This window comes from Aotus nancymaae, unplaced genomic scaffold (genome assembly GCF_030222135.1).
Source record: "Aotus nancymaae isolate 86718 unplaced genomic scaffold, 86718_ANA_hifiasm-v0.15.2.pri h1tg000016l, whole genome shotgun sequence".
NCBI lineage: Eukaryota > Metazoa > Chordata > Mammalia > Primates > Aotidae > Aotus > Aotus nancymaae.
In genome coordinates, this window is record NW_026988428.1 from 63,623,148 (window position 1) to 63,636,269 (window position 13,122).

Below are 13,122 nucleotides of genomic sequence, written 5' to 3' on the forward strand. Positions count from 1 at the left end.
TTTTTTTAATTTTGAGACAGAGTCTCACTCCGTCACCCACGCTGGGGTGCAGTGGTGCAACCTTGGCTCACTGCAACCTTCTGCCGCCCAGGTTTAAGCAATTCTCCTGCCTCAGCCTCCTGAGTAGCAGGGATTACAGGGATGTGCCACCATAACTGGCTAATTTTTGTTTTAGTAGAGGCGGGTTTCGGCATGTTTGTCAGGCTGGTCTCAAACTCATGACCTTGTGATCCACTTGGCCTCCCAAAGTGCTGGGATTACAGGCATGAGCCACCATGCCCAGCCTGATTCTGAGTTTTCTACAGGCTCTACATTGTAGAATCTGACTGCATTTTTTTCTTTTTTTGAGACAGGGTTTTGCTCTGTCACCCAGGCTGGAATGCAGTGATGTGATCTTGGTTCACTGCAGCCTCCACCTCCCAGACTCAAGTGATTCTTCCGCCTCAGCCTCCCAAGTAAGGCATGACTATCACCTAGCTAATTTTTAAAGTTTATTTTGTAGAGACAGAAGCTCATTATGTTGTCTAGGCTGGTCTTGAACTCCTGGCCTCAAGTGATCCTCCCTCTTCAGCCTCCCAAAGTGCCAGGATTACAGGTGTGAGCCATGCACCTGGCCCTTTACTGTACTTCTGAGTCATCACTTACCCAATAGGAAACAAATCCCAGAGCCAGGTCTCCGGGAAGTACTGGCGGACCTGAGAATCCTCTGCTCCATGTGAAGAAGATGACTCGAAAGCCTGTGGATTATCACGGTCTCCTGAAAAAACTGAGAATATGAAAACTTTAGGAAACAGAAGACTTCTGTTGTGACATAAATTGGGATGGAGGGATTACTAGAAATAAATTTAGAGAGGGGGCCAGGCGTGGTGGCTCACGCCTGTAATCCCAGCACTTTGGGAGGCCGAGGCGGGCAGATCACGAGGTCAAGAGATCGAGACCATCCTGGCCAACATGGTGAAACCCTGTCTCTACTAAAAATACAAAACTTAGCCAGGTGTGGTGGCGCGTGCCTGTGGTCCCAGCTACTCGGGAGGCTGAGGTGGAAGAATCGTTTGAACCCAGGAGGCGGAGGTTGCAATGAGCCGAGATTGCGCCACTGCACTCCAGCCTGGCGACAGAGCAAGATGCTATCTCAAAAAAAAAGAAAAAGAAAGAAAGAAATTTAGAGGGAAGCAGAGAACATCCAGTCAGAGGCAAGGAGGAAAGACCAAAGAGAAACTAACTAGTCACAAAGGCCATCGAGGGAAGTGGTAGCCAAGGAGGTTTGGCCGGGGAATGGATACATAATCTTCAGGCTTCAAAAGCTCTCCCCAGAGACAGAACCCTTGGGAAACTTCCTGCATCTGTGACTCACAACCCATTAGCATCCTCAGGCTAGACGCAAAGAGAAAATTTGCAGAGTTCCAGGACTGTTAACATCTCAGAGAATCCACAGACCACAGAGGTGGCTTACCTTTGGCCATGGGAGTGCCGTAATTTGGAGATGGGTGACTGCAATCTACTGGCTTCTTGATTTTGGCATTGGACAGTATTTTAAGGCCCACGTCCTGATAGAGACCAGAGAAGAAAGTGTTAAGGTGGTCCCTTCCCCAAATACAAGGGCTGCTGCCCAGGAATTCCACCATCAAAGAGTTGAAACAAAACATTCTTTCTTAATGAATGGTGAAACTGGGTGTTCTTACCCAAAACTCAGCCACTGAGAATGGTTGGCTTCTGTTCCAGCTAGCACGAAAGGCTTTCAGTTACACTTATTTCATCATTACATACATTTAATGCTTCTCTAAATATTATTCACTGTGTCCTTATTGTTTGACTTACACTCTGAACGTGCTGAGGGTAGGGATCATATGAGCGTGCTCAATTCAACAAAAATACAACGAGCATTATGAGGGATCAGGCATTAGAGAGAATAGAAAGATGAACAAGTCCTAGTTCATGACCTCAGGGACCTCCTGCTCAGACTTGGAATACAGCATCCCAAATCCTACTCACAGAATAGGTGCAAATTATTTTTTATAATAATGATAAGAGACCTCTGGCCTACCTTCCCTAATTTTCCCTCCTGACCTCATGGAAATCAGTGTCTAGAGACAAGAAAAAGAGGAAGACTCAGTCTGTGCTCTCTCACAGTGGTTCTCTTCAGTACAATTGGACATCTTCTTCAAGTATAAGGGCCAACAGAAGCCACCTTACACATCAGAAGCTTCTTTCAAGATTTTGTTCCTATCAGTGCCCATATGAGTCTCCTTGCTTTCTTAGATATGAATTTTCCTTTGCCCCTTCCCACCACCATCATTTCCATAAGAACAAAATGACTGGCCAGGCGCGGTGGCTCACGCCTGTAATCCCAGCACTTTGGGAGGCCGAGGCGGGTGGATCATGAGGTCAAGAGATCGAGACTATCCTGGTCAACATGGTGAAACCCTGTCTTTACTAAAAATACAAAAAATTAGCTGGGCATGGTGGCGCGTGCCTGTAATCCCAGCTACTCAGGAGGCTGAGGCAGGAGAATTGCCTGAACCCAGGAGGCGGAGGTTGCGGTGAGCCGAGATGGCGCCATTGCACTCCAGCCTGGGTAACAAGAGCGAAACTCCATCTCAAAAAAAAAAAGAACAAAATGGGTAAGAAGACCTACCTGGAAAAAGCTGAAAAGATCTGTGCCTTCTGAGAACCAGGGCCTCCAGATAGCGGAACGCTTGCTCGAATGTCCTTGGGGCACTGGGTCAATGAGGGGCTGAGGAAAGTCCCTCAGGCCAGATGCTGGACATGTATCATATTCGGCCACTTGATAGGGGTAGTGACCATACCAGAATGGAAACATCCCATAGACCTGAGATAAGAGGGGGAAAGGAAATAAAGCGTTGACATAGTGACATCAGTTGAGAAACGTCTTTTGGATTCTGGTGCTCAGTTCCCTCCTCCTGCATTATCTCTTCATTATTCTAGAATTTTTATATTTATTGTCATAATTACTTTCTCACTTTCTTTTTTTTTTTTTTTTAGATGGAGTCTTGCCCTTTCACTCAGGCTGGAGTGCAGTGGCACGATCTCAGCTCACTACAACCTCCGCCTCTGGGGTTCAAGCAATTCTCCTGCCTCAGCCTCCTGAGTAGCTGGGATTATAGGCACGTGCCACCACACTCAGGTAATTTTTCTATTTTTAGTAGAGACGAGGTTTAACCATCTTGGCCAGGCTGGTCTTGAACTCCTGACATCATGATCCACCCGCCTCGGCCTCTCAAAGTGCTGGGATTACCTTTCTTTCTTTTTAAAACTTTAACCTCTATCTCACCTATCTCTTTTCTTGTCTTTTTGTTTGAGACGGAGTCTTGTTCTGTCACCCAGGCTGGAGTACAGTGACACAATTTAGGTTCACTACAACCTCTGGCTCCAGGGTTCAAGCAATTCTCCTGCCTCAGCCTCCCAAGTACCACCATGCCTGGCTAATTTTTATATTTTTAGTAGAGACAGTGTTTCGCCATGTTGGCCGGGCTGGTCTTGAACTCCTGACCTCAGGTGATCTGCCTGCATCAGCCTCCCAAAGTTCTGGGATTATAGGCTCATTCTTTTCTTACCTCTGCCTTCATACTAACCATGCCCTTCTCTTATCCTTTCCAACTTCATTTCTACACCAGCCTTTTACCACCTTATGGTGGTGCATTATTTATTTCCCTAAGACTTTCTCTCCACTGCCTGAAACCTACCTCTTAATCGTCTTCTCCATCAACTCCCTCTTCCCACTCTGTCGGCAGACTGTTACTCACAGAACGGTTGCTCAGCTCTCTCTCTGGCCTAAGCAGTAGGACACTCTCATCCACAGCCCGGAGCGCACACAGGGATCCGGGAGCTGCCTGCAGCTGTAGCTCCACTTCTGCTCCTGGAAGCTGCTGGGAGGGGGAGAAGCCGAGGGAAACCTGGGGAAGGGAAAGGTATGAGTTTGGGATCGGGTCAGCCTCGAAAGGAGGGGAAACAACGTGATTTGGGTCATCAGCAAATATGCTCCACTACGACATCCAACCCGTTCTTTCACTTTTGCACTTCATTTCTTTGTAAAGTCCAGCTCTTTAGGACTTGTATGTCATGATAGAGTCGGGAAACGTGAGCAGTAAAAGGATAGAGAAAGTCTAGAAGACAAAAGTAGAAAGAGAACATGTGGAATAACTATATAGAACACGTGGCTTCCCAGTATCTCTCTTCTTTTTTAAAATAGAGACCAGGGTCACACCTGTAATCCCAGCACTTTGGGAGGCCAAGGCAGGTGGATCACCTGAGGTCAGGAATTCAAGACCAGCCTGGTCAACATGGTGAAATCCTGTCTCTACTGAAAATCCAAAACAAAACAAAAAAACAAATTAGCCAGGCATGGTGGTGTGTGCCTGCAATCCCAGCTACTCAGGAGGCTGAGGCAAGAGAATTGCTTGAACCTGGGAGGTGGAGGTTGCAGTGAGCTGAGATCGCACCATTGCACTCCAGCCTGGGCAACAAGAGCAAAACTCCATCTCAAAAAAAAAAAAAAAAAGACAAAAATAAAACAACAGAGTCAGGGTCTCGCTCTGCAGTCTTGAACTCCAGGGCTCAAGCGATACTCCTGTTTCAGCCTTCTGACTACCTGGGACTACAGGTGTGTATCACCACACCCTGATTTTTTTTTTCTTTTTGAGACAGAGTCTCACTCTGTCACTCAGGCTGGAGTGTAATGGCACAATCTTCGCTCACCGCAACCTCCATTTCCCGGGTTCAAGCAATTCTCCTGCCTCAGCCTCCCAAGTAGCTGGTATTGCAGGCACCGGCCACCATGCCAAGCTAATTTTTATATTTTTAGTAGAGATGGGGTTTCACCACATTGGCCAGGCTGGTCTTGAACTCCTGACCTCAGGTGATCCATCTACCTTGGCCTCCCAAAGTGCTGTACACCCAGCTAATTTTTAAATTGTTTTGTACAGACAGGATCTTGCTATGTTGTCCAGGCTGGTCTTGAACCCCTGACCTAAAGAAATCTTCCTGCCTTGGTCTCCACTGGGATTACAGGAGTGAGCCACTGTGCCCCAGCCAGCATGACTTTTTAAAAGAAAAAGTACACCGTCTCTACTAAAAATACAAAAAATTAGCTGGGCATGGTAGCGCGTGCCTGTAATCCCAGCTTCTCAGGAGGCTAAGGCAGGAGAATTGCTTGAACCCAGGAGGCAGAGGTTGCGGTGAGCCGAGATCACGCTGTTGCGCTCCAGCATGGGTAACAAGAGCGAAACTCCGTCTCAAAAAAAAAAGAAAAGAAAAAGTAGGAGAGAGATGGATTTCAACATAAACCCAAAACACTAAACACATAAATCTAATACGACATCCAATGCCAACATTATCTTCTTTCCCTGCCTGTCTCGTCCCCAACCCCAGCACACACAAGATCTTTCCCTATGCCCAACTTTTGTCTTCACCTTTCTCCGCTACCATTTTACCTGATTGTCAAAGCACATCTCGACTGAGAACTGAATTTTGTCAGCTACAACGCCTCCACTGGGGAAAATGGCATAGATCACCAGGGAAGGATCAGGGGCTAGTCTGGAAGTGAAGGTCAGTGAGAGAGAGAAGGAGCCTTTCAGTCCTGAAAGAGAAGAGGAAATACACAGGGAAATTAGAATGCTCTTTCACCTACCAACGGCATCTAACCATATGCACTTTTCATTGAGCCAGTGCGGGCATCATGGTGCAAGTTGCTTCTCATTTTTCTCTTCTCCTGTGATGACTGTTAGTGTTCCATTCCCATTGCTTCTGTGCATAAGAATTGTTTTCTGGAATTTAAAAATATCCTGTTCGCTTCCAGGAAAAGCATGCACACTCACCTTTCTTCTGAGGGTTCAGGTGTTTCTGCCCCTCCATCACCAAATTTCCTTTCCCTATTAACTAGAGAAGAAAAGAAAATAACTACACAGAAGTTATGGTAATTTCACCTTGGACCAACTGCCAGAGCATCTCTGCATCCCTCCATGAGGACAGGCTCCTTTCACAGTTCAGAGCCTGGTTCAAAACTTCACCCAGCATCCACTAGCTTGACAAATGCAGGATGCTGCCAGTGAGTCCCGGTGGCCCTTCTGCAATTGGAAGTCTGGCTGAAAACCATGCAGGTGGATGGGAGGTGTCCGGCAGCATAGAAATTGTTCCTCACAACAGATTGCTATCTGACATTTCTTGAAGATCTCCAAATTTTATTTTCTTATAATCCTTGTGACATAAAGTCAGCTAAAATCCAGCCTCACAGCTGTTTTTTAATTACCGCTTAATTTAAAATTCAGTGGAAATAATTTCATCCTAAACTATCCTGAGCCCTTCTGACACTGAACCCCCTGGAGGAGAAATCTCCTTTTCTAACTCCCCTTCCCGTCCACTCCCACTGGAAATGGAACCCAGTGATTTCGTCTGTAAGCAGGCCGTCATCTTATGCTCCTGCAGGGCTCCACGCTGGGTTCGTCGGACGCCCGCCTGGCATTAGCCATTCCATGTGGCTTGGCCTCAACTTCACTTTTCTTCTCCATCTCCCCACACCTCGGTCCTGAAGACAGAGCCCACATTATCACTTGGGTTTGTTATTTCTCACTTATCTTTTCTCTTTTCGTTGTATTAGGATGATTTTTTTTTTTTTTTTTTTTTTTTTTTTTTTTTTGCTTAATGAAGACACTGAAACCACAGAAGCTACTGCAATGATCCAGAGAGGAGAAAGTGTCTCATAGACTGAGAGGAGGATAAGGGAAGAAAGAGGCCTGGAGCCATCAAAGCTGAGGTTTCCATTCTACTTCCTGACTGTCTCCAAGGTGACCAGGAAAGCTGCTTATCCTTAGACATTGGTTTCAGGTGACCAAATTACGATTTTATTTCCCCATTGAGGCTGCTATCAATGTGAATTTTAACCCCATATCATCTATTTGATGATATTGACCAATGGAACACAGAATGAAACGTATCCTGGTCGGCCATGGTGGCTCATGCCTGTAATCCCAGCACTTTGGGCAGCTGAGGTGGGCAGATCACCTGTGGTCAGGAGTTCAAGATCAGCCTGACCAATATGGCAAAACTGCATCTCATCTAAATTAAAAAAAAAAAAAAGTATCCTGAGTTCCATGCCTTCCGCGACGCACTCTCTCCCTCCTAACCACTCACTTTTTTTTTTTTTTTTTTTGGTCCTGGCCAGCACTATTTTCTCAGTAAATTCCTCATTTTATTTTCCCACACAATTTTCCTGGGTTCCTGCTCAAAACCTTTTTTTTCCCCCAGTGTTTTCCATCCCTTACACCTATACTGGGCCATGCAGTATTCCATAGCCACATGGGAATGAATACTGAATACTTGAAATGTGCTCAGTCCAAACTGAGATATGCTTTAAGTGTAAAATACAAACTGAGTTTCAAAGACTCAGTTGAAACAAGAATGCAAAATATTTATTAAAACTTTTTATATTGATTTCATGTTAAAATGTTAATATTTTGGTGGCCAGCGATGGTGGCTTATGCCTAAGCCCAGCACTTTGGGAGTCCAAGGCAGGTGGATCACCTGAGGTCAGGAGTTCGAGACCAGCCTCGCCCACATAGTGAAACCTCATCTCTATTAAAATACAAAAATTAGCCAGGTGTGGTGGCACGTGACTGTAATCCCCAGCTACTCAGGAGGCTGAGGCAGGAGAATCACTTGAACTTGGGAGTTGGAGGTTGCAGTGAGCTGAGATCCCACCATTGCACTCCAGCCTGGGCAACAGAGTGAGACTTTGTCTCAAAAAAAAAAAAATAATAATAATAATACGTAAATAAATAAAATGTTAATATTTTGGAAATGATGGGTTAAATGAAAAATACATTTTAAATTAATGTCAATTGCTCTTTTACTTTTTTAGTGTGGCTTTAAAATGGTTTTTAATTAGATGTGCATCTGCGTTCGGATAATCCAGGTACACACTCTGGCTGACTTTTTTTATTCTCCTTCCTTCCCAGCATAGTTTTACCCATCCCCATTTCCCAGTCTCACATAGTAGGTGAAGCTGATCTCTTGGTCAGGGCTTGCATCCGCCGGGTCAATGTAATAATCCACCAGCACTTCCTGGGGCTGGCCACATTTCAAGGGGCCGCTTAGCCGGTGGATGCCAAGGAAGCTGCGGGTTGTGTTGTAGAAGGGTCGCAGGTGCAGGTAGGCATTTTGGTAGTAACGTGGCACTTGTTCCGGATTATATACTAAGTCTTCCATTTGAAACTTTCCCTGAGAGTGAATGAGAGAGAGAGAATTTTAGCATGTACTCCAACCATAGGAACCCCATGGACTTGTTATGGTTTTCAAATAGAGCACTTTTTCTCTAATCTTCACTGCCTGAGAATGGCATGTGGATATTTCACTAGAGGTCCAACCAAGGATGGATGAAGAATCCAAAGTTTTGGGCGGTAATATTTTGGTATGCAGGAGAGTGACAGAAGGGTTGAATTGTAATTACTAAGTGAGGGGAAATTGCGGGTGATGTATCTTCAGAGACGTCTCTGGGATAGATGAGCATGACTTGGATTATATTGAAATCAAAGATTATACTTCATGGATAAGAAAACTAGATACAGAAGACACAAAGATTGAATAATAATTATTTCTGGCCTGGTGCAGCGGCTCCTGCCTGTAATCAGCACTTTAGGAGGCCGAGGTGGGCGGATCACCTGAGGTCGGGAGTTCAAGACCAGCCTGGCCAACATGATGAAACACTGTCTCTAATAAAAAAAAAAAAAATACAGGCCGGGTGCGGTGGCTCACGCCTGTAATCCCAGCACTTTGGGAGGCTGAGGCGGGTGGATCACGAGGTCAAGAGATCAAGACTATCCTGGTCAACATGGTGAAACCCCGTCTCTACTAAAAATACAAAAAATTAGCTGGGCATGGTGGCACGTGCCTGTAATCCCAGCTACTCAGGAGGCTGAGGCAGGAGAATTGCCTGAACCCAGGAGGCGGAGGTTGTGGTGAGCCGAGATCGCGCCATTGCACTCCAGCCTGGGTAACAAGAGCGAAACCCCGTCTCAAAAAAAAATACAAAAATTAGCCAGGCATGGTGGTGGGTGCCTGTAATCCCAGCTACTCAGGAGACTGAGGCAAGAGAATCGCTTGAGCCTGGGAGGCGGAGGTTGCAGTGAGCTGAGATTGTTTCACCATACTCCAGCCTGAGCAACAGAGCAAGACTCCATTTATATAATAATAATAATAATATATAATATTATTATTATTTCTGAGTAATTGAATTATGCCTAAAGAAATAGTAGAATTAGCCACAAGGCAAGTAGTATGTGTTTCCTTAAAACCTGTGGTTGAATGATCTCAATAATGGCTCCAATTCTTCACACACACCCTACCCCCTCCGAGATCAACATCCTTCAGCACATAGTCTTCTAGGACCCTCTTAGTCTGACTGTGGGCCCACCGTGTGATTTGTTGTGAGTGGGATGTTAATATATGCAATGTATAGTGGCTTGGAAAAGCCCTGAACATCAGCTTTTGCACTGGCGCCTCATCACTACCGTAAGAATATATCTGGGCTAGCTGGCTCCTACATGAGAGGCATGTGGAGCACCAGCTTATGGCCAGCTGATCTGCAAATAGGCCTGGAAATTGAGATCAGCAGAGCTGCCTGACTGAATGCCCCAGATGCAGGAGCAATGAATGCTTTCTGTTGCATGATAATAAAGGTTTTAGCTGTTTGATAGGAAGCATTGTTGTGGCAGTGGAAAATTGATACTTATAAGTTATCTGGAATCTAGAGTTCTCTTGTTTGCTGTTTTTATTAAGTAATGAGGGGAGGGGAGAGGAGGGGAAGGGGAAAGAGAAAGAAAAAGACTCGATTCTGAGTCACCTTTTCTGCCCTACTCTGCCTTTACATATAGACAGGATCAGATAGAGATGGGGGTAAGTTAAAAGATGAATTCGTAGAAATGGTAGTTTTCATCTAAGTAAGGACCATTTGATTGATATTAAAAACAGAAAGAATCTAAAAAAAACTTTTTGTCAACTGGGGAGCAGAACTTGAGAGAGAGAGAGAGATGGAATTTCCAAGTGAAGGGGAGGATAGGAAACAGGGAAATTTTGAAGTTTTCCTTCAGGGAAGTCTTTCTTTCTAGGAAGCTGGTCCTCCATCCATGCTTACCTCCAGAGAAACGTCTGTCCCATTCCAACTGGATGTATCCAATGTGAAGGAAGCCAGGCCATCATTGTCAGTTACCAGAGTCTGTTTGAAGACGCGATTTGTGCCATGAATTACCAGAAACACTAGATGGTTCTTGAGGAGGGAGCCATCATGGCTCTTAACGCTTATCTAAAGGATGAAGGTCATTAGGGATTAGAATTAGGCTTGGAGTAGGCTTGAGTATGAGACAAAGTGAAATATTAGGTTGGTGCAAACTCATCGCAGTTTTTGGCATTAAAAGTGATAACAGAATTTCTAAGAATACATTTCAGAAAAGTGTCCTGAAAAAGATAAATGTGATTCAAGCATTTGAACTAGGATCTGTGAGGAACTGAAAAACAGAAGTAACAGCCTGCAGCAGAGCTAGATTTGCCCAGGGGCTAATGACGCTTTAGGGTGCTTCATTTGCACAGGCTCCTTCAAAAATTCTGCGTACTACAGCCCAGAACTCCTGGACTCAAGCGATCCTCCCACCTCAGCCTCCCGAGTAGCTGAGACTACCGGCACACGCCACCGCTTCTGGCTCTTTTTCTTAAAGAAAATCCCGTACCCTCCCAAATTGTGTAATCCTTAGGCTCTAAAAATAATTTGCATCCACCCTTGGTCTAGAGAAAAGATAACTGAGAAATAAATGCATCTCTATACGTGCAATATTATTGTGTGGACCAGTTGTACAAAAAGTAAAGAAAGATACATGTGCCCCCACACCCAGCTAAGTTTTTTATTTTTAGTACAGATGGGGTTTCATCATGCTGGCCAGGATGGTCTCGATCTCTTGACCTTGTGATCCACCTGTGTCGGCCTCCCAAAGTGCTAGGATTATAGGCGTGAGCCAATTAAAATTTAATTATTTATTTATTTTTATTTTTTTGAGATAGTCTCGCTTTGTTGCCCAGGCTGGAGTGCAGTGGCATGATCTTAGCTTACTGCAGCCTCTGCCTCTTGGTTTCAAGCAATTCTCATGCCTCAGACTCCTGAGTAGCTGGGATTACAGGTGTGTGCTACCATGCCTGGCTAATTTTTGTATTTTTAGTAGAGACAGGGTTTTGCCATGTTGGCCAGGCTGGCCTCGAACTCCTGGCCTCAAGTGATCTGCCCCCCCCCCAGCCTTCCAAAGTCCTAGGACTACAGACGTGAACCACCGCACCCTGCTGGAAATTTTTAAATCTCTAAAGAAAATTGTTTAAAGAGTTATACATGACTGTCAAGGAGAGTTATATATTAACCTTGCCTAGAGGCAGGAGACCAGGCTGGATGATTTCTCTAGAAACCCTGCAGCTCTTAAATACAAAGATTTAGACATTAGAATATGAGCCCCTGGCATTAGAAAGCACCCTAAGATTGCATTAATATTCAAAGTGCTTCTCCTGTGGGATTAGGGGCAGCACAGCATAGGTTGTGGAGAGTGTATACCCCAGAGGCGGGCTTCCTGGATTTGGTCATAGTTCCCACTTATTAGCTGTATAACCTGGGAAAAATCACTTCACCTCTGTTACTTGTCTCATTATCTGTAAAATGGGACCAATATAGTAAAGATTAAAGCAAATATGTGTAAAGTACTCAGAACAGCACTAAGTTAGCTATGTGGCTGTGGCTGCGGGAAGGAGGCAAAGTGAATGGTTATGCATTTTTTTTTTTTTTTTTTGAGACGGAGTTTCGCTCTTGTTACCCAGGCTGGAGGCAATGGCGTGATCTCAGCTCACCGCAACCTCCGCCTCCTGGGTTCAGGCAATTCTCCTGCCTCAGCCTCCTGAGTAGCTGGGATTACAGGCACGCGCCACCATGCCCAGCTAATTTTTTGTATTTTTAGTAGAGACGGGGTTTCACCATGTTGACCAGGATGGTCTCGATCTCTTGACGTCATGATCCACCCGCCTCGGCCTCCCAAAGTGCTGGGATTACAGGCGTGAGCCACCGCGCCCTGCCCGGTTATGCATTTTTTTGTCTAGGCAGAGATAAGTTTTAACATACCTTCCCACTGAAAGGGAAATTGGGGTGGTAAAAATTGTTGGTGTCTTCAAAGGTCATTGATCCCATTTCTGGAGAAATGTAGACATTCTGAGTGGCATTGGCCTCCACGCCTGCAGAGGGAAACCAGAGGTATAAATATCCAGGCACCTGACATTCTCGTCTTTGTGTTTAATGTCAAGTCTCTGAGAGAATGGTGGCAGAGGGATGAAGCTGAATGTATTTCCGGCCAAAGATCCAAACCAACTTCACCTCCCCAGTCTTTTGGAGAAGTAGGTAAGTATTTCTTATAGGAGAAGTAGGTAAGTATTTCTTATAGATGGCAAGTTGGGATCTGGCATTTCCCTGTGACTAGGAACTAGGAACAAGGTACCACCCTAACACTGAAGAGGGTAGGTCTTGAATCCTTGGAGTAGATCTGTCCTTGGACAGGCCCTTTTTCTCTTTTCTTTCCTTTTTTTTTTTTTTTTTTTGAGAGGGAGTCTCACTCTGTTTCCAGGCTAGAGTGCAGTGGCACGAACTTGGCTCACTACAACCTCCACCTCCCAGGTTCAAGCGATTATCTGGCCTCAGCCTCCCAAGTAGCTGGGACTATAGACGCGTGCCACCATGCCCAGCTAATTTTTGTATTTTTAGTAAAGACAGGGTTTCAGCACGTTGGCCAGGATGGTCGCAATCTCTTGACCTTGTGATCCGCCCGCCTCGGCCACCCAAAGTGCTGGGATTACAGGCGTGAGCCACCGCGCCCGGCCTCTTTCTCTTTTCTTAATGAGCCAAGGAGTACCCTACTTACCTGTCGCTTCTTCCACCACAGTAGCCACAATATTGATTTCATGGCTGTACGCATATCCAGTGAGGTTAAAGGTGGCCATGTCCACAGGTGCTGAAAAGCATCCTGTTTTGTCAGTCTAGTGAGGCGATCAGAGACAGAGAGCAGATGAGGAATCTAATGTCTACATCCATTTTTTTAA

General features: G+C 45.3%; 1 protein-coding gene across 1 annotated transcript in view; it reads right to left on the minus strand.

Annotated features, from left to right (window-relative positions):
- Window positions 1-13,122, minus strand: part of A2ML1 (alpha-2-macroglobulin like 1) — a 57,997-nt gene that overhangs the window by 27,325 nt on the left and 17,550 nt on the right. The window contains exons 9-18 of the mRNA XM_064376743.1: window positions 12,945-13,059; window positions 12,155-12,264; window positions 10,145-10,312; window positions 8,005-8,232; window positions 5,835-5,895; window positions 5,451-5,596; window positions 3,765-3,914; window positions 2,636-2,830; window positions 1,454-1,547; window positions 646-754 (exon numbers count right to left, since the gene is read on the minus strand). Coding sequence (XP_064232813.1) covers window positions 646-754; window positions 1,454-1,547; window positions 2,636-2,830; window positions 3,765-3,914; window positions 5,451-5,596; window positions 5,835-5,895; window positions 8,005-8,232; window positions 10,145-10,312; window positions 12,155-12,264; window positions 12,945-13,059 — 1,376 coding nt within the window. The remainder of the gene's footprint in view (window positions 1-645; window positions 755-1,453; window positions 1,548-2,635; window positions 2,831-3,764; window positions 3,915-5,450; window positions 5,597-5,834; window positions 5,896-8,004; window positions 8,233-10,144; window positions 10,313-12,154; window positions 12,265-12,944; window positions 13,060-13,122) is intronic.